This window comes from Ranitomeya imitator, chromosome 10 (assembly GCF_032444005.1).
Source record: "Ranitomeya imitator isolate aRanImi1 chromosome 10, aRanImi1.pri, whole genome shotgun sequence".
NCBI lineage: Eukaryota > Metazoa > Chordata > Amphibia > Anura > Dendrobatidae > Ranitomeya > Ranitomeya imitator.
Window position 1 is genome coordinate 9,358,659 of NC_091291.1, and position 20,571 is coordinate 9,379,229.

Below are 20,571 nucleotides of genomic sequence, written 5' to 3' on the forward strand. Positions count from 1 at the left end.
GAATATAACTACTATAATACTGCCCCTTTGTACAAGAATATAACTACTATAATACTGCTCCTATGTACAGGAATATAACTACTATAATACTGCTCCTATGTACAAGAATATAACTACTATAATACTGCCTCTATATACAAGAATATAACTACTATAATACTGCTCCTATGTACAAGAATATAACTACTATAATACTGCTCCTATGTACAAGAATATAACTACTATAATACTGCTCCTATGTACAAGAATATAACTACTATAATACTGCCCCTATGTACAATAATATAACTACTATAATACTGCTCCTATGTACAAGAATATAACTACTATAATACTGCTCCTATGTACAAGAATATAACTACTATAATACTGCCCCTATGTACAATAATATAACTACTATAATACTGCTCCTATGTACAAGAATATAACTACTATAATACTGCCCCTATATACAAGAATATAACTACTATAATACTGCTCCTATGTACAAGAATATAACTACGATAATACTGCCCCTATGTACAAGAATATAACTACTATAATACTGCCCCTATGTATAAGAATATAACTATTATAATACTGCCCCTATGTATATGACTTTTTTTAATACACACATTTTTATACATACACACATTGTGAGGAATGTAGCGCAAGAAATAAAAGTTGCAATTTCACACAAATATAGAATCAGAAGTCGTTTAATAAACAAACAGGAAGAAGATACAAATTAAAAGGCAGTTTTCAGTTTTATTTACATTTTTTTCTATTTAAAATACATTTTTTCTACAGTATCAATTTCAGGACATATATTTTAGTATTTAGCATTTTATTTCTGCTCATTTTCTCAGATTTTGAAGCGTTTCGTCTTGTCCAAATATTAATAACGACCCCCCACCTCTCTGACTACATGAACAAAAAGCCTCAAACTGTGAGAAAACAAAACGTTTTTATTGGGTTAGCCGCCAAACACATTAAAGAAAAAGGGTTTTATGTAACAAAAAGAAGAAGAAAGGCGACCGGGAGAGACGCAGTCGGGATCTTACGGCTTGGGAGAAGATTAGGGGGGGGGGGGGAATTAAAAATCCTCCTCAGTTTGGATGATGGGGGTTCAACAGCGACTGGCGCTCCCTGAAAGATAGAGGTGACAACGATCAGATATCAAGAGCAAAAGGTGTCAATACGAAAAGTAAAGTCGCCATTTTTATTTAAGCCTGGACTAACGGAACGGGAAAAAAAAAATTCTAGTAATAAGATAATAAGAATTTAGATCTGTTGTTACGGCATGTTTTGGGAGATTCTGGTTCTTATGGATAAAATGCCCCTTGGAAAAAGTTGTGCAGGGGAGGAAAGAAAATAAAACCAAAAAACATCCTTATAGTGCCACCTATGAGTAGCTAATCCAAAGTCTTTGTACACCCCTTTAAGCCTTAATCCCTGCCTCGAAACACCCATCACGTCTATGGTTTGGCTCTTCAAATATTTTTCTGTCCAGACCCCTACCCTCCACTCCAATAAAGATCAGCAGAGCGTTGACCCATTAACCTGTCCCTCTGTCTTGCTGGTAGCCAAAACTTCTGGCCTGTTACTTGGGACGTTAGAGCTTTATTTTTCCTGATGGAGCAGACCTAAAAATCCCACCTAATAGATTAATAGCCGGCTGTCTGCAGTCACCACTAGGGGGAGCTTCCCCGAATACGGTTTATACATTAAAGCCAATAATAAAACTGTATGCGCTCAGCTCCCTCTAGTGGTGACTGCGGGAGCTGCAATAACTTGCAACTGTGTGTCATTGCACAGAATTTCGATCTCTGGATCAGGAAAGACAGAACGCCTGCTCCTATAAAAAGAAACTTGATTTATTTGAAGGGTGGACATTCACTTTCTCTAGGGGTTTAAGGACCCTTAATGTGTGGCTTGCGGCTCTCTGTGCAGCAAGTGCTCGAAGACAAGAGAGCAGCAAGCCATTGGCTTTCAATACTGCAGTCTCCGGTCTCTTTAGACACGCAGCCTACATAATGAAGGGGATGAGAATGCATTGTCAGCAGGATGGAGTCATCATTAATACTTTTAAACAGGCACTCTGGGGGGCATTATTAAAGGGGTACAATTTCTACGCACAGACTGCCTCACGACCATCTATCAGGGCTGGCTGTAGTTAAAGGTCACCTTATATCAGCCAAGAGAATCATCTTTAAGAGGATTAACAAAATGAACATTAAAGGAAACATTTTAGACCCATTGAGGCTGTTGTATTTACTATGAAAAAACCAAGTCAGAATAGCTGCAGAACCCATATATTGGGATGTGTATTTAATAGTTGTACGCAGCAGGAAAATAAAACTTGGGAATCAACTTCTTTTTTTTTTTGCAGTAAGTACATCAGCTCCATCAGGTCTAAAATATATTGACTTTTCTACAGAGTTTGCAGTGAAAGTATCCACTTATTTATCACATAAAATGTATCATCATCCACTATATCGTAAATAAAGCTCATCACCTGGAGTAATAAGCTGCGGGTCTTGGGATCTTCTCATTTGTCTGCAAGAAGAAAACAGATGAATGAAGAACGACCGACCATGAAACAAGATGACCGAAGAAGAGGGGCTACATGAGGACCCTGGTTTGGGATGTCCCCCAAAATTAGCAACCTAGCATCTCAGTCGGGTTCCTGTAGACCTAGGTCAAGGTTTGTTGGTGGCCAAGTCTAAGTGACACCAGCAGTGGACGTGGTCCTGGGGCAGGTGGTCCTTCTCAGTGGGGGGTATCAATGCCTGAATACAATGTTTCCACGTCCCAACTCTTGACTTTTGTATCCGTTTGGCCCCATTCTAAAGACCGACCCCCCCATGGCCAACAGCGCAGAAACTTACTCCTTCTGGTTGAATTTACATCGGCATTTTCCACCTAAAGAAGAAAAAGGATCAAAAGTTAGAAGAAGAAATCGGTGCAGGAAATCAAAGATCTAAGAAAGTGACAACAATTAGGAACATGTGAGGAGGCCGCTGAGCAGCGCAGGTGCGGGGGGCAATGTGCGCTCTCATAACAGGTCCCCAATGGAGAGCGGAGGCCGCAGTGTTTACAATGTAACAGTCAGAGACCAAGAGGACGAACCCCCGCCGGACTACACAGCCCAGCAAGGAGCTTAGTCATCAGTGCATGAAATGTCAGCGGCTCCGCTACATCCTGACAGATAGAAAAAGTAAAATGTCCACTAGTAAAAGGATATGTGATCAGTATATTGTTCTGTTACACAGTTCAAGATCCTCTGTATACACAAATACATAAGAATCTGCGCCTGCAGCCACAAGGGGGCGCTCACCGAACACATTTATAATGGAGATCGGCCTGTATACAGAGAGCTCCCCCTAGTGGTGGCTGCAGACAGGATCTTATGTATCTCTATATACAGGGAGCTCCCCCTAGTGGTGGCTGCAGACAGGATCTTATGTATCTCTATATACAGGGAGCTCCCCCTAGTGGTGGCTGCAGACAGGATCTTATGTATCTCTATATACAGGGAGCTCCCCCTAGTGGTGGCTGCAGACAGGATCTTATGTATCTCTGTATACAGGGAGCTCCCCCTAGTGGTGACTGCAGACAGGATCTTATCACGTATCTCTGTATACAGGGAGCTCCCCCTAGTGGTGGCTGCAGACAGGATCTTATCATGTATCTCTATATACAGGGGGATCCCCCTAGTGGTGGCTGCAGACAGGATCTTATGTATCTCTATATACAGGGAGCTCCCCCTAGTGGTGGCTGCAGACAGGGTCTTATCATGTATCTCTGTATACAGGGAGCTCCCCCTAGTGGTGGCTGCAGACAGGATCTTATCATATATCTCTGTATACAGGGAGCTCCCCCTAGTGGTGGCTGCAGACCAGATCGTATCATGTATCTCTGTATACAGGGAGCTCCCCCTAGTGGTGGCTGCAGACAGGATCTTATGTATCTCTATATACAGGGAGCTCCCCCTAGTGGTGGCTGCAGACAGGGTCTTATCATGTATCTCTGTATACAGGGAGCTCCCCCTAGTGGTGGCTGCAGACCAGATCGTATCATGTATCTCTGTATACAGGGAGCTCCCCCTAGTGGTGGCTGCAGACAGGATCTTATCATGTATCTCTATATACAGGGAGCTCCCCCTAGTGGTGGCTGCAGACAGGATCGTATCATGTATCTCTATATACAGGGAGCTCCCCCTAGTGGTGGCTGCAGACAGGATATTATCATGTATCTCTGTATACAGGGAGCTCCCCCTAGTGGTGGCTGCAGACAGGATATTATCATGTATCTCTGTATACAGGGAGCTCCCCCTAGTGGTGGCTGCAGACAGGATCTTATCGTGTATCTCTGTATACAGGGAGCTCCCCCTAGTGGTGACTACAGACAGGATCTTATCATGTATCTCTGTATACAGGGAGCTCCCCCTAGTGGTGACTACAGACAGGATTTTATCATGTATCTCTGTATACAGGGAGCTCCCCCTAGTGGTGGCTGCAGACAGGATCTTATGTATCTCTGTATACATGGAGCTCCCCCTAGTGGTGACTACAGACAGTATCTTATCATGTATCTCTATATACAGGGAGCTCCCCCTAGTGGTGACTGCAGACAGGATTTCATCATGTATCTCTGTATACAGGGAGCTCCCCCTAGTGGTGACTGCAGACAGGATCTTATCATGTATCTCTGAATACAGGGAGCTCCCCCTAGTGGTGACTGCAGACAGGATCTTATCATGTATCTCTGTATACAGGGAGCTCCCCCTAGTGGTGACTACAGACAGTATCTTATCATGTATCTCTGTATACATGGAGCTCCCCCTAGTGGTGGCTGCAGACAGGATCTTATGTATCTCTGTATACAGGGGGCTCCCCCTAGTGGTGGCTGCAGACAGGATCTTATCATGTATCTCTGTATACAGGGAGCTCCCCCTAGTGTTGGCTGCAGACAGGATCTTACCATGTATCTCTGTATACAGGGAGCTCCCCCTAGTGGTGGCTGCAGACAGGATCTTACCATGTATCTCTGTATACAGGGAGCTCCCCCTAGTGGTGGCTGCAGACAGGATCTTATGTATCTCTGAATACAGGGAGCTCCCCCTAGTGGTGACTACAGACAGGATCTTATCATGTATCTCTGTATACAGGGAGCTCCCCCTAGTGGTGACTACAGACAGGATTTTATCATGTATCTCTGTATACAGGGAGCTCCCCCTAGTGGTGGCTGCAGACAGGATCTTATGTATCTCTGTATACATGGAGCTCCCCCTAGTGGTGGCTGCAGACAGTATCTTATCATGTATCTCTGTATACAGGGAGCTCCCCCTAGTGGTGACTGCAGACAGGATCTTTTCATGTATCTCTATATACAGGGAGCTCCCCCTAGTGGTGACTGCAGACAGGATCTTATCATGTATCTCTGTATACAGGGAGCTCCCCCTAGTGGTGACTGCAGACAGGATCTTATCATGTATCTCTGTATACAGGGAGCTCCCCCTAGTGGTGGCTGCAGACAGGATCTTATGTATCTCTGAATACAGGGAGCTCCCCCTAGTGGTGACTACAGACAGTATCTTATCATGTATCTCTATATACAGGGAGCTCCCCCTAGTGGTGGCTGCAGACAGGATCTTATGTATCTCTGTATACAGGGAGCTCCCCCTAGTGGTGACTGCAGACAGGATTTCATCATGTATCTCTGTATACAGGGAGCTCCCCCTAGTGGTGACTGCAGACAGGATCTTATCATGTATCTCTGTATACAGGGAGCTCCCCCTAGTGGTGACTACAGACAGTATCTTATCATGTATCTCTATATACAGGGAGCTCCCCCTAGTGGTGGCTGCAGACAGGATCTTATGTATCTCTGTATACATGGAGCTCCCCCTAGTGGTGGCTGCAGACAGGATCTTATGTATCTCTGTATACAGGGGGCTCCCCCTAGTGGTGGCTGCAGACAGGATCTTATCATGTATCTCTGTATACAGGGAGCTCCCCCTAGTGTTGGCTGCAGACAGGATCTTACCATGTATCTCTGTATACAGGGAGCTCCCCCTAGTGGTGGCTGCAGACAGGATCTTATCATGTATCTCTGTATACAGGGAGCTCCCCCTGGTGGTGACTGCAGACAGGATCTTATGTATCTGTATACAGGGAGCTCCCCCTAGTGGTGGCTGCAGACAGGATCTTATCATGTATCTCTGTATACAGGGAGCTCCCCCTAGTGGTGACTGCAGACAGGATCTTATTATGTATCTCTGTATACAGGGAGCTCCCCCTAGTGGTGACTGCAGACAGGATCTTATTATGTATCTCTGTATACAGGGAGCTCCCCCTAGTGGTGACTGCAGACAGGATCTTATCATGTATCTCTGTATACAGGGAGCTCCCCCTAGTGGTGACTGCAGACATGATCTTATGTATCTCTGTATACAGGAATATATATACACCAATGAATCAGAACAGAACATTAGATCTATTGTGAGAAACGTACACAAGTGAAAAAAATAATGCTGGATCCTGCCGTCCTTGATGTCCTAAAACTATGTATTTTTAGTTATGTGGAGAATTCCATATAAATTTTGTACACAATTAGAGAAATTGGCCGTTTTCTTACATTAACGACGTCATGTCCCCCCACGTCTGGCATTGCAGCCATGAAATACATAACCTGGACGTTTTGGGAGTGGTTTTTGTAGAAAGCAGACATTTTCCTATGCCTGGACCCCTTCTTTAATGTTTTATCAAGATAACGAAGGTATAAAATATGATAATTACGGCTAATGTTGGACGACTCACTTATTAAAATGATGATTCCCATAGCGCACAGCACTCCGGCCATAATGAGTCCGGCGATCTGCAGAGACTTGTAATCTAAGTGGGAAAACCCAAGGATTAATCGACAGCCGATTAACGGGCAATTAGCAGCTCTGGGTTCCTGGAACGGGAGCGAATAGAAGCTTACCGTACTCAAATGGATTTCTCTCTAAAAAGAGAAAAAAAATAAAAATAAATAAATTACAAGAAAAGTTCCATAATAAATATTAAACCGTTCATTATTTTATCATCATCTCCCCCTAATCCAAAATATTAGAATTCAGTTGTTTAAAAGACGCCGTGAACTTCAGAATTGGGACCCTTGGACGGACCACCGGCAGATCCTGCAATAGTTAAAGCTTTGGGTTGGGGGAAATATTTGACCCTTTCATGAATCTACAGCGGAACTAAACTCCAATTCGCTCGGACATTGTTGCAGAAGTCGATGTAATGTATCATTTTATGTTGTTACAACTTTTATTTACAGGATTTAAAAAAAAAAAACAAACAAAAAAAAAAGGTAAATATTTTGAGTTGACGCAAAGAGTTGGAATTTTTACATCGTGGCCTCTTTTCGGAGGACTTCATGTACTTGCACTTTGGAGACACTGACCTGAGGGTTCTGCACCTGACGTAGCGAGGAGAAGAGGCGCAGCTGAAACAGAAGGAGGAACAGATCAGATAAACAATTAATTAGATGACTCGGAATCTGGTAGAACAGGATGGGACGACCCGCGGCTTTATGGCTGCGATACAAGTTAAAGAGAGAACTTGGAGTTTTTGGAGTAAATGTCACAAAAAAAGTGTTTTTTTGTGTTGGTTTCTTGACATACTGCACCAATGACTGTTGGGGAATGGTCGTATTCGACCATCGGGGTAATCTGTGTATATTATGCCTGTGCTCCAGTGTTAGTCGGGTCTCTACATTGTTGCGCTTCTCTTCAGGACTCGCATCTTCCCACCCATTTATTTCCTTTCTACACAAGTAATCAGGTCACTTGGATATTTAGGTTCCCGCCACATCGGGAAGGAAGTGAAACTTTTAGTATTTTTTTATTTTTTTCCCTCACCAGTTTCATACTTACAGGCCAACATCAGAAACAAAGCGACACAGACGTCCGGCATCTTCAGGTCAGGAGATTCCACCCTGCCAAGAGCGAAGCGGGAGAGAGTGAGCGGAGGCGCCTTGTAATATGGAGGGACGTAAACTCCCAATGTGACACATTCCTTTAAAGTGCACCTGTGATTTTAACCCTCTTGGTTTTCGTCTCCCTTCTAAACATTGATATCATTGGAACCAGCAGGTGTCAGGGGAACATGGGGGCCCCTAATGGGGGAGATTCAGGACTGAAGCTGGAGTGTAAGACGTTTTAGAGAACTTTAGGGGGAACATCGCTTAAAAAGACAACTTGTTCTGGACTGTGGCCAAATATCTGCAGCGATCAGAGGGGAAGAAAAATATCTTGCCCGACGCTTCTACACGACATTGCAGCTCAATAGCAATTATTTTAATAAGCTGCAATACCAGACAGAACCTGCAGACAGGGGTGGCGCCATTTCCTAACCCTGGGCAATCCTTTGTAGGAAAGGGGGCATGGAGAAAATGAGACGAGCGAAATCATAGGACTCGCGTCCCCCCGCCACGGTGGGCATTTTATTCCATTTTTGCACAGTCTTGGCCGACAGTCAAGATATGACACAGCTGAAACATGTGCAACCAACTGATGAAGCAGAACCGAGGCGATATCATCGAGGGGTCAGGCGCAGTTCAGACAGACACTGACTCATCCGGAATATTCTGTGCAGGGTTCTCTTCTAGAAAGGGATCAGTCAGTGGCAGCCGTCCAGAGAGCAATAGCTGCAGTGCCCTGTGAAGGGTGTCAGCGATTGCCTACCTGCAGTACCGGACACAACCTGTGGGCAAAGGTGGGCGCTGTTATTGGAAGTTATGTTTTTCGAATCCTATCAGTCCAAATCATTTCTAATGTTGCAAATTATTTGCAAGACAAGCTGCAATACCAGATACGACCTGTAGACAAAAGTGGCGCTGTTTCAAAAATATTTTATTTTTTTTTAATTTTCGAGGCACAGACAAGTTTTAGAGGTTTTATGATCTGCCTTCCAGGGGGGCCAAAATTCTTTAGAGTAACGGAAGCGGTCGGAGAGGGACATGGGGTTGCTGCGGTAACGCTGGGAACGAATGAATAATGCACGGAGGAAGGAGAATAAGAAAGGAAACCGGTAAATTCTGGATAAAGATGAATGAAAGACAAGAAGTTCTGCAGAGATGGGACGACATTAGTATACAAGGCGGAAAGCGGACGGGACGTCGGGGGAGGGGAAACATGGCGGAACGCCAACTAGAAGAATGGGAACGAAACTTCTAAGAACAGAACTAGTCGCCCCTATTGGATTTCCCGAGAACCTGAATGACAAGTGACAAATTCCTGAACAAAGCTCTGAGCCACAGAGACGGATACAGGGCCCCAGGAACTACTACTCCCAGCAAGGCCCCTGGAACTACCACTCCCAGCAAGGCCCCTGGAACTACCACTCCCAGCAAGGCCCCTGGAACTACCACTCCCAGCAAGGCCCCTGGAACTACCACTCCCAGCAAGGCCCCTGGAACTACTACTCCCAGAAAGGCCCCTGGAACTACTACTCCCAGCAAGTATTGCCCCAGTGCCCCTAAGGGAGTCCTAACCTTCTGTATAATCCTGGGTTCTGATATCGGGATTACACAGGATTACTGGAGATGTAACGAGTCTGTCTGCCGCTGTGTTCTCGCCTTGTGCAAACTTGTATCTATTGCAACATTGTTACCATTTATTGGGGCTGGTGCAGACTGGTTATGACCGGAGCCGCCGTCACGATAATTGGTGTGAGGCAATAGGGGTTAATAAAGTATCACAGCAGAGAAAACATCAAAAAGAACGGCTTTTAGGCACTTTAAGATATTCCCATATCGGGTGATGTCAGACTCATCACCACAAAATATAAAGCAACTTAGCAATTTTCACACGAAGTAAAAAAAATAAATAAATAATATTGTTTTTTAGGCTCCAACTTCCTGTTCTAGGAAATACATGTCATTAGCAGCAACAGTCTGATTGACCCTACAGTCTGTATAGAAGCATCTAATGAGCGTGTGCAACACCTCTATATACAGTAGATAACACAGGATCCACCATTCACAATAGGTGATGTCACAGCTCACCTCCTCCTCCTGTACAATGACAGATAACACCTCTATATACAGTAGATAACACAGGATCCACCATTCACAATAGGTGATGACACAGCTCACCTCCTCCTCCTGTACAATGACTGATAACGCCTCTATATACAGTAGATAACACAGGATCCACCATTCACAATAGGTGATGTCACAGCTCACCTCCTCCTCCTGTACAATGACAGATAACACCTCTATATACAGTAGATAACACAGGATCCACCATTCACAATAGGTGATGTCACAGCTCACCTCCTCCTCCTGTACAATGACAGATAACACCTCTATATACAGTAGATAACACAGGATCCACCATTCACAATAGGTGATGTCACAGCTCACCTCCTCCTCCTGTACAATGACTGATAACGCCTCTATATACAGTAGATAACACAGGATCCACCATTCACAATAGGTGATGTCACAGCTCACCTCCTCCTCCTGTACAATGACTGATAACGCCTCTATATACAGTAGATAACACAGGATCCACCATTCACAATAGGTGATGTCACAGCTCACCTCCTCCTCCTGTACAATGACTGATAACACCTCTATATACAGTAGATAACACAGGATCCACCATTTACAATAGGTGATGTCACAGCTCACCTCCTCCTCATGTACAATGACTGATAATACCTCTATATACAGGAGATAACACAGGATCCACCATTTACAATAGGTGATGTCACAGCTCACCTCCTCCTTCTGTACAATGACTGATAACACCTCTATATACAGTAGATAACACAGGATCCACCATTCACAATAGGTGATGACACAGCTCACCTCCTCCTCCTGTACAATGACTGATAACGCCTCTATATACAGTAGATAACACAGGATCCACCATTCACAATAGGTGATGTCACAGCTCACCTCCTCCTCCTGTACAATGACTGATAACGCCTCTATATACAGTAGATAACACAGGATCCACCATTTACAATAGGTGATGTCACAGCTCACCTCCTCCTCATGTACAATGACTGATAATACCTCTATATACAGGAGATAACACAGGATCCACCATTTACAATAGGTGATGTCACAGCTCACCTCCTCCTTCTGTACAATGACTGATAACACCTCTATATACAGTAGATAACACAGGATCCACCATTCACAATAGGTGATGACACAGCTCACCTCCTCCTCCTGTACAATGACTGATAACGCCTCTATATACAGTAGATAACACAGGATCCACCATTCACAATAGGTGATGTCACAGCTCACCTCCTCCTCCTGTACAATGACTGATAACGCCTCTATATACAGTAGATAACACAGGATCCACCATTCACAATAGGTGATGTCACAGCTCACCTCCTCCTTCTGTACAATGACTGATAACACCTCTATATACAGTAGATAACAGGATCCACCATTCACAATAGGTGATGTCACACTTAGCCTGGAAAAGACGCCGTATATTGACTGCGCGTCAACTAATATGTTGGGCCATGGATTGACCTCCCGATACCCCGGCCGCCCCCCTGCATGTTCCCCCTTCCTCCAGCCCTGAGCCCTTTATTTCCAGGATCGGACACACAATATCTCCTTGCAGTAATTGAACACGGCGGCGTTCCGTGTCGCTGCCTCATACACATGAAATGCCGCAGGTACCGGAGCCGGACACCTGTCCTAGGAAAACAGAAGCCGACACATTGTAACAATTCTATTCTCTCTGCAAACATCTGAACAAGCAACAGAGGAGCGAAACCAGACACAGCGCCCCATAGACTCATCAGGAACCAAGCAACAAGACGTCTAAGAGGAGAGACTACAACCCCCAGCAGGACAGGGAGGAGATGACAGGAGGTGCGGCCCCTCTATAACACCAAGGACTAAAACAGATGTCTCATCACCAACTGCCGAATCATGGATTTATGCTACATGTGTATAAGGTCAAAGATGCACAGCACCAGATAGGTATCCTCCAAGTCACAGAGCATCAGCCTCATCACATAAACATACTACAGCATAGTAACTGTACATTACCTATCCTGTACTATCCTCCAGAGCTGCACTCACTATTCTGCTGGATACAGGATGTAACTCAGGATCAGTAATGTAATGTATGTACACAGTGACTGCACCAGCAGAATAGTGAGTGCAGCTCTGGAGTATAATACAGGAGGTAACTCAGGATCAGTAATGTAATGTATGTACACAGTGACTGCACCAGCAGAATAGTGAGTGCAGCTCTGGAGTATAATACAGGATGTAACTCAGGATCGGTAATGTAATGTATGTACACAGTGACTGCACCAGCAGAATAGTGAGTGCAGCTCTGGAGTATAATACAGGAGGTAACTCAGGATCAGTAATGTAATGTATGTACACAGTGACTGCACCAGCAGAATAGTGAGTGCAGCTCTGGAGTATAATAGAGGATGTAACTCAGGATCAATAATGTAATGTATGTACACAGTGACTGCACCAGCAGAATAGTGAGTGCAGCTCTGGAGTATAATACAGGATGTAACTCAGGATCGGTAATGTAATGTATGTACACAGTGACTGCACCAGCAGAATAGTGAGTGCAGCTCTGGGGTATAATACAGGAGGTAACTCAGGATCAGTAATGTAATGTATGTACACAGTGACTGCACCAGCAGAATAGTGAGTGCAGCTCTGGAGTATAATACAGGATGTAACTCAGGATCAGTAATGTAATGTATGTACACAGTGACAGCACCAGCACAATAGTGAGTGCAGCTCTGGAGTATAATACAGGATGGAACTCAGGATCAGTAATGTATGTACACAGTGACAGCACCAGCAGAATAGTGAGTGCAGCTCTGGAGTATAATACAGGATGTAACTCAGGATCAGTAATGTATGTACACAGTGACTGCACCAGCAGAATAGTGAGTGCAGCTCTGGAGTATAATACAGGATGTAACTCGGGATCAGTAATATAATGTATGTACACAGTGACTGCACTAGCAGAATAGCGAGTGCAGCTCTGGAGTATAATACAGGATGTAACTCAGGATCAGTAAGGTAATGTATGTACACAGTGACTGCACCAGCAGAATAGCGAGTGCAGCTCTGGAGTATAATACAGGACGTAACTCAGGATCAGTAATGTAATGTATGTACACAGTGACTGCTCCAGCAGAATAGTGAGTGCAGCTCTGGGGTATAATACAGGATGTAACTCAGGATCAGTAATGTAATGTATGTACACAGTGACTGCACCAGCAGAATAGTGAGTGCCGCTCTGGAGTATAATACAGGATGTAACTCAGGATCAGTAATGTATGTACACAGTGACTGCACCAGCAGAATAGTGAGTGCAGCTCTGGAGTATAATGCAGGAGGTAACTCAGGATCAGTAATGTAATGTATGTACAGAGTGACTGCACCAGCAGAATAGTGAGTGCAGCTCTAGGGTATAATACAGGATGTAACTCAGGATCAGTAATGTAATGTATGTACACAGAGACTGCACCAGCAGAATAGTGAGTGCAGCTCTAGGGTATAATACAGGATGTAACTCGGGATCAGTAATGTAATGTATGTACACAGAGACTGCACCAGCAGAATAGTGAGTGCAGCTCTGGGGTATAATACAGGATATAACTCAGGATCAGTAATGTAATGTATGTACACAGAGACTGCACCAGCAGAATAGTGAGTGCAGCTCTAGGGTATAATACAGGATGTAACTCGGGATCAGTAATGTAATGTGTGTACACGGTGACTGCAGCAGCAGACTAGTGAGTGCAGCACTGGAGTATAATACAGGATGTAACTCAGGATCAGTAATGTAATGTATGTACACACTGACTGCACCAGCAGAATAGTGAGTGCAGCTCTAAAGTATTATACAGGATGTAACTCAGGATCAGTAATGTAATGTATATACACAGTGATTGCACCAGCAGAATAGTGAGTGCAGCTCTGGGGTATAATACAGGATGTAACTCAGGATCAGTAATGTATGTACACAGTGACTGCACCAGCAGAATAGTGAGTGCAGCTCTGGAGTATAATACAGGATGTAACTCAGGATCAGTAATGTATGTACACAGTGACTGCACCAGCAGAATAGTGAGTGCAGCTCTGGAGTATAATACAGGATGTAACTCAGGATCAGTAATGTAATGTATGTACACAGTGACTGCACCAGCAGAATAGTGAGTGCAGCTCTGGAGTATATTCTTTGACCACACTTTATAGTTCTCTGATCTGATGTGGAGATAGTGTCAGAGCCTCCTGAATTGCTGGAGAGGACTGAGGACAGTTCTGGAGGAAGCAGTGAGGGGGGCACAGGCTGGGACAGGAGACCCTTTATCAGATGCCGAGTGTTCGTGGAAATGTCGCTCTGCCGCTCAGTCGCTGCTTTGTTGAAGTTTCTGGACAGGATTTGACATTCACTTTCCTCGTCTGATGGTGATCAGAGACCCCCACACCTCCAGCGGGGGCAGACGGGGTGTCATCATCAGGTTTGGCAGTATTGGGGGGGCGCGGACATTTCTGAGGGGAATAGGACGACTCCTCATCAGATCTGTCCTGACTGTGAAGGGGCAATAAGAGGAGCTGTATTTGGGAATGTCTCTGGCTACTAAGGGGTTAAATAATAAAGAATAGAGAACAATGTGAGGACACGTCTGCAGCGGAGGACGAGCGCGACACACCCAGCGCCAAATCCTGCAGGTAGCGCCAGAGAAGAAGGGTCTTTGGGACCCCGGGAAAGAGGCCGCTGTACCCAAGCCACAGGGTCTGCTGCGTATCTAATCCCATCATGTGTGATACTGTGAAGCAGAACCGTATGAAATTATATGTGAGGTCCCCCTGGGTGCAGCCGGGGCAGGGGGGGGGGTGCAGTACAGGGGGGGGGGGGGACACATACCTCCACCCCCCCCCAGACAGCAGGGCTGCAGACAGATAAGAAGCTGCTGACCCGGCTCATCTCTGCCTCTTATCAGCAGAGTCCAGAGGCCGCTCAGCCCCCCCCAGACAGAAGATGAGGGGCACAACAGTGCGGCCCCCCTTGTGACTCCAGCACAGATCTACAGGGGGCTCCTACCCAGAACCAGGTGCAGACCGGGGGGAGGGGGGCGAAACAGCAAAGACTGTCACTGGACAGAGCCGGAGAGCAGCCCCCCCAGCAGACAGAGACCCCCCCCCAGCAGACAGAGACCCCCCCAGAAGACAGGACCCCTCAGAAGACAGAGACCCCCCCCCCAGTGGTCCTGCAGATGTTCTCAATGGGGGAGATAAACCAGCAATACAGGATGGGGCACAGCACAGAGCATCACATCAGGACCCTACAGCGTGGGCTCAGATACACCAGCTCTACACACAGCACCCTACAGGGTGGGCTCAGATACACCAGCTCTACACACAGCACCCTACAGGGTGGGCTCAGATACACCAGCTCTACACACAACACCCTACAGGGAGGGCTCAGATACACCAGCTCTACACACAGCACCCTACAGGGTGGGCTCAGATACACCAGCTCTACACACAGCACCCTACAGCGTGGGCTCAGATACACCAGCTCTACACACAACACCCTACAGGGAGGGCTCAGATACACCAGCTCTACACACAGCACCCTACAGGGTGGGCTCAGATACACCAGCTCAGCACACAGCACCCTACAGGGAGGGCTCAGATACACCAGCTCAGCACACAGCACCCTACAGGGAGGGCTCAGATACACCAGCTCTACACACAGCACCCTACAGGGAGGGCTCAGATACACCAGCTCAGCACACAGCACCCTACAGGGTGGGCTCAGATACACCAGCTCTACACACAGCACCCTACAGGGTGGGCTCAGATACACCAGCTCAGCACCCAACACCCTACAGGGTGGGCTCAGATACACCAGCTCTACACACAGCACCCTACAGGGAGGGCTCAGATACACCAGCTCTACACACAGCACCCTACAGGGAGGGCTCAGATACACCAGCTCAGCACACAGCACCCTACAGGGTGGGCTCAGATACACCAGCTCTACACACAGCACCCTACAGGGTGGGCTCAGATACACCAGCTCAGCACCCAACACCCTACAGGGAGGGCTCAGATACACCAGCTCTACACACAGCACCCTACAGGGAGGGCTCAGATACACCAGCTCAGCACACAGCACCCTACAGGGTGGGCTCAGATACACCAGCTCTACACACAGCACCCTACAGGGTGGGCTCAGATACACCAGCTCAGCACCCAACACCCTACAGGGAGGGCTCAGATACACCAGCTCTACACACAGCACCCTACAGGGAGGGCTCAGATACACCAGCTCTACACACAGCACCCTACAGGGTGGGCTCAGATACACCAGCTCAGCACACAGCACCCTACAGGGAGGGCTCAGATACACCAGCTCAGCACACAGCACCCTACAGGGAGGGCTCAGATACACCAGCTCTACACACAGCACCCTACAGGGAGGGCTCAGATACACCAGCTCAGCACACAGCACCCTACAGGGTGGGCTCAGATACACCAGCTCTACACACAGCACCCTACAGGGTGGGCTCAGATACACCAGCTCAGCACCCAACACCCTACAGGGTGGGCTCGGATACACCAGCTCAGCACACAGCACCCTACAGGGTGGGCTCAGATACACCAGCTCTACACACAGCACCCTACAGGGTGGGCTCGGATACACCAGCTCTACACACAGCACCCTACAGGGTGGGCTCAGATACACCAGCTCAGCACACAGCACCCTACAGGGTGGGCTCAGATACACCAGCTCAGCACCCAACACCCTACAGGGTGGGCTCGGATACACCAGCTCAGCACACAGCACCCTACAGGGTGGGCTCAGATACACCAGCTCTACACACAGCACCCTACAGGGTGGGCTCGGATACACCAGCTCTACACACAGCACCCTACAGGGTGGGCTCAGATACACCAGCTCAGCACACAGCACCCTACAGGGTGGGCTCAGATACACCAGCTCAGCACACAGCACCCTACAGGGAGGGCTCAGATACACCAGCTCAGCACACAGCACCCTACAGGGTGGGCTCAGATACACCAGCTCAGCACCCAACACCCTACAGGGTGGGCTCGGATACACCAGCTCAGCACACAGCACCCTACAGGGTGGGCTCAGATACACCAGCTCTACACACAGCACCCTACAGGGTGGGCTCAGATACACCAGCTCTACACACAGCACCCTACAGGGTGGGCTCGGATACACCAGCTCTACACACAGCACCCTACAGGGTGGGCTCAGATACACCAGCTCAGCACACAGCACCCTACAGGGTGGGCTCAGATACACCAGCTCAGCACACAGCACCCTACAGGGTGGGCTCAGATACACCAGCTCTACACACAGCACCCTACAGGGTGGGCTCAGATACACCAGCTCTACACACAGCACCCTACAGGGAGGGCTCAGATACACCAGCTCAGCACACAGCACCCTACAGGGTGGGCTCAGATACACCAGCTCAGCACACAGCACCCTACAGGGTGGGCTCAGATACACCAGCTCTACACACAGCACCCTACAGGGTGGGCTCAGATACACCAGCTCTACACACAGCACCCTACAGGGTGGGCTCAGATACACCAGCTCTACACACAGCACCCTACAGGGTGGGCTCAGATACACCAGCTCAGCACACAGCACCCTACAGGGTGGGCTCAGATACACCAGCTCAGCACACAGCACCCTACAGGGTGGGCTCAGATACACCAGCTCAGCACACAGCACCCTACAGGGTGGGCTCAGATACACCAGCTCTACACACAGCACCCTACAGGGAGGGCTCAGATACACCAGCTCAGCACACAGCACCCTACAGGGTGGGCTCAGATACACCAGCTCTACACACAGCACCCTACAGGGAGGGCTCAGATACACCAGCTCTACACACAGCACCCTACAGGGTGGGCTCAGATACACCAGCTCTACACACAGCACCCTACAGGGTGGGCTCAGATACAGCAGCTCTACACACAGCACCCTACAGGGTGGGCTCAGATACACCAGCTCTACACACAGCACCCTACAGGGTGGGCTCAGATACACCAGCTCTACACACAGCACCCTACAGGGTGGGCTCGGATACACCAGCTCTACACACAGCACCCTACAGGGTGGGCTCAGATACACCAGCTCTACACACAGCACCCTACAGGGTGGGCTCGGATACACCAGCTCTACACACAGCACCCTACAGGGTGGGCTCAGATACACCAGCTCAGCACACAGCACCCTACAGGGTGGGCTCAGATACACCAGCTCTACACACAGCACCCTACAGGGTGGGCTCAGATACACCAGCTCTACACACAGCACCCTACAGGGTGGGCTCAGATACACCAGCTCTACACACAGCACCCTACAGGGTGGGCTCGGATACACCAGCTCTACACACAACACCCTACAGGGTGGGCTCAGATACAGCAGCTCTACACACAGCACCCTACAGGGTGGGCTCAGATACACCAGCTCAGCACACAGCACCCTACAGGGTGGGCTCAGATACACCAGCTCAGCACACAACACCCTACAGGGAGGGCTCAGATACACCAGCTCTACACACAGCACCCTACAGGGTGGGCTCAGATACACCAGCTCTACACACAGCACCCTACAGGGTGGGCTCAGATACACCAGCTCTACACACAGCACCCTACAGGGTGGGCTCAGATACAGCAGCTCTACACACAGCACCCTACAGGGTGGGCTCAGATACACCAGCTCTACACACAGCACCCTACAGGGTGGGCTCAGATACACCAGCTCTACACACAGCACCCTACAGGGTGGGCTCAGATACACCAGCTCTACACACAGCACCCTACAGGGTGGGCTCAGATACACCAGCTCTACACACAGCACCCTACAGGGTGGGCTCGGATACACCAGCTCTACACACAACACCCTACAGGGTGGGCTCAGATACAGCAGCTCTACACACAGCACCCTACAGGGTGGGCTCAGATACACCAGCTCAGCACACAGCACCCTACAGGGTGGGCTCAGATACACCAGCTCAGCACACAACACCCTACAGGGAGGGCTCAGATACACCAGCTCTACACACAGCACCCTACAGGGTGGGCTCAGATACACCAGCTCTACACACAGCACCCTACAGGGTGGGCTCAGATACACCAGCTCTACACACAGCACCCTACAGGGTGGGCTCAGATACAGCAGCTCTACACACAGCACCCTACAGGGTGGGCTCAGATACACCAGCTCTACACACAGCACCCTACAGGGTGGGCTCAGATACACCAGCTCTACACACAGCACCCTACAGGGTGGGCTCGGATACACCAGCTCTACACACAGCACCCTACAGGGTGGGCTCAGATACACCAGCTCTACACACAGCACCCTACAGGGTGGGCTCGGATACACCAGCTCTACACACAGCACCCTACAGGGTGGGCTCAGATACACCAGCTCAGCACACAGCACCCTACAGGGTGGGCTCAGATACACCAGCTCTACACACAGCACCCTACAGGGTGGGCTCAGATACACCAGCTCTACACACAGCACCCTACAGGGTGGGCTCGGATACACCAGCTCTACACACAACACCCTACAGGGTGGGCTCAGATACAGCAGCTCTACACACAGCACCCTACAGGGTGGGCTCAGATACACCAGCTCAGCACACAGCACCCTACAGGGTGGGCTCAGATACACCAGCTCAGCACACAGCACCCTACAGGGAGGGCTCAGATACACCAGCTCAGCACACAGCACCCTACAGGGTGGGCTCAGATACACCAGCTCAGCACACAGCACCCTACAGGGTGGGCTCAGATACACCAGCTCAGCACACAGCACCCTACAGGGTGGGCTCAGATACACCAGCTCAGCACACAGCACCCTACAGGGTGGGCTCAGATACACCAGCTCTACACACAGCACCCTACAGGGTGGGCTCAGATACACCAGCTCAGCACACAGCACCCTACAGGGTGGGCTCAGATACACCAGCTCTACACACAGCACCCTACAGGGTGGGCTCAGATACACCAGCTCAGCACACAGCACCCTACAGGGTGGGCTCAGATACACCAGCTCAGCACACAACACCCTACAGGGTGGGCTCGGATACACCAGCTCTACACACAACACCCTACAGGGTGGGCTCAGATACAGCAGCTCTACACACAGCACCCTACAGGGTGGGCTCAGATACACCAGCTCAGCACACAGCACCCTACAGGGTGGGCTCAGATACACCAGCTCAGCACACAACACCCTACAGAGAGGGCTCAGATACACCAGCTCAGCACACAGCACCCTACAGGGTGGGCTCAGATACACCAGCTCAGCACACAGCACCCTACAGGGTGGGCTCAGATACACCAGCTCAGCACACAGCACCCTACAGGGTGGGCTCAGATACACCAGCTCAGCACACAGCACCCTACAGGGTGGGCTCAGATACACCAGCTCAGCACACAGCACCCTACAGGGTGGGCTCAGATACACCAGCTCAGCACACAGCACCCTACAGGGAGGGCTCAGAT

At 48.5% G+C, this 20,571-nt stretch overlaps 1 protein-coding gene across 1 annotated transcript in view; it reads right to left on the reverse strand.

Moving 5' to 3' along the window:
* Positions 1-682: 682 nt before the first annotated feature.
* LOC138651766 (FXYD domain-containing ion transport regulator 3-like) overlaps positions 683-20,571 on the reverse strand; it is a 28,289-nt gene continuing 8,400 nt past the window's right edge. The window contains exons 2-8 of the mRNA XM_069742239.1: positions 7,907-7,968; positions 7,435-7,476; positions 6,970-6,990; positions 6,804-6,878; positions 2,871-2,904; positions 2,498-2,538; positions 683-1,128 (exon numbers count right to left, since the gene is read on the reverse strand). Of these exons, the coding sequence (XP_069598340.1) occupies positions 1,109-1,128; positions 2,498-2,538; positions 2,871-2,904; positions 6,804-6,878; positions 6,970-6,990; positions 7,435-7,476; positions 7,907-7,968 (295 nt within the window). The 3' untranslated portion in view covers positions 683-1,108. The remainder of the gene's footprint in view (positions 1,129-2,497; positions 2,539-2,870; positions 2,905-6,803; positions 6,879-6,969; positions 6,991-7,434; positions 7,477-7,906; positions 7,969-20,571) is intronic.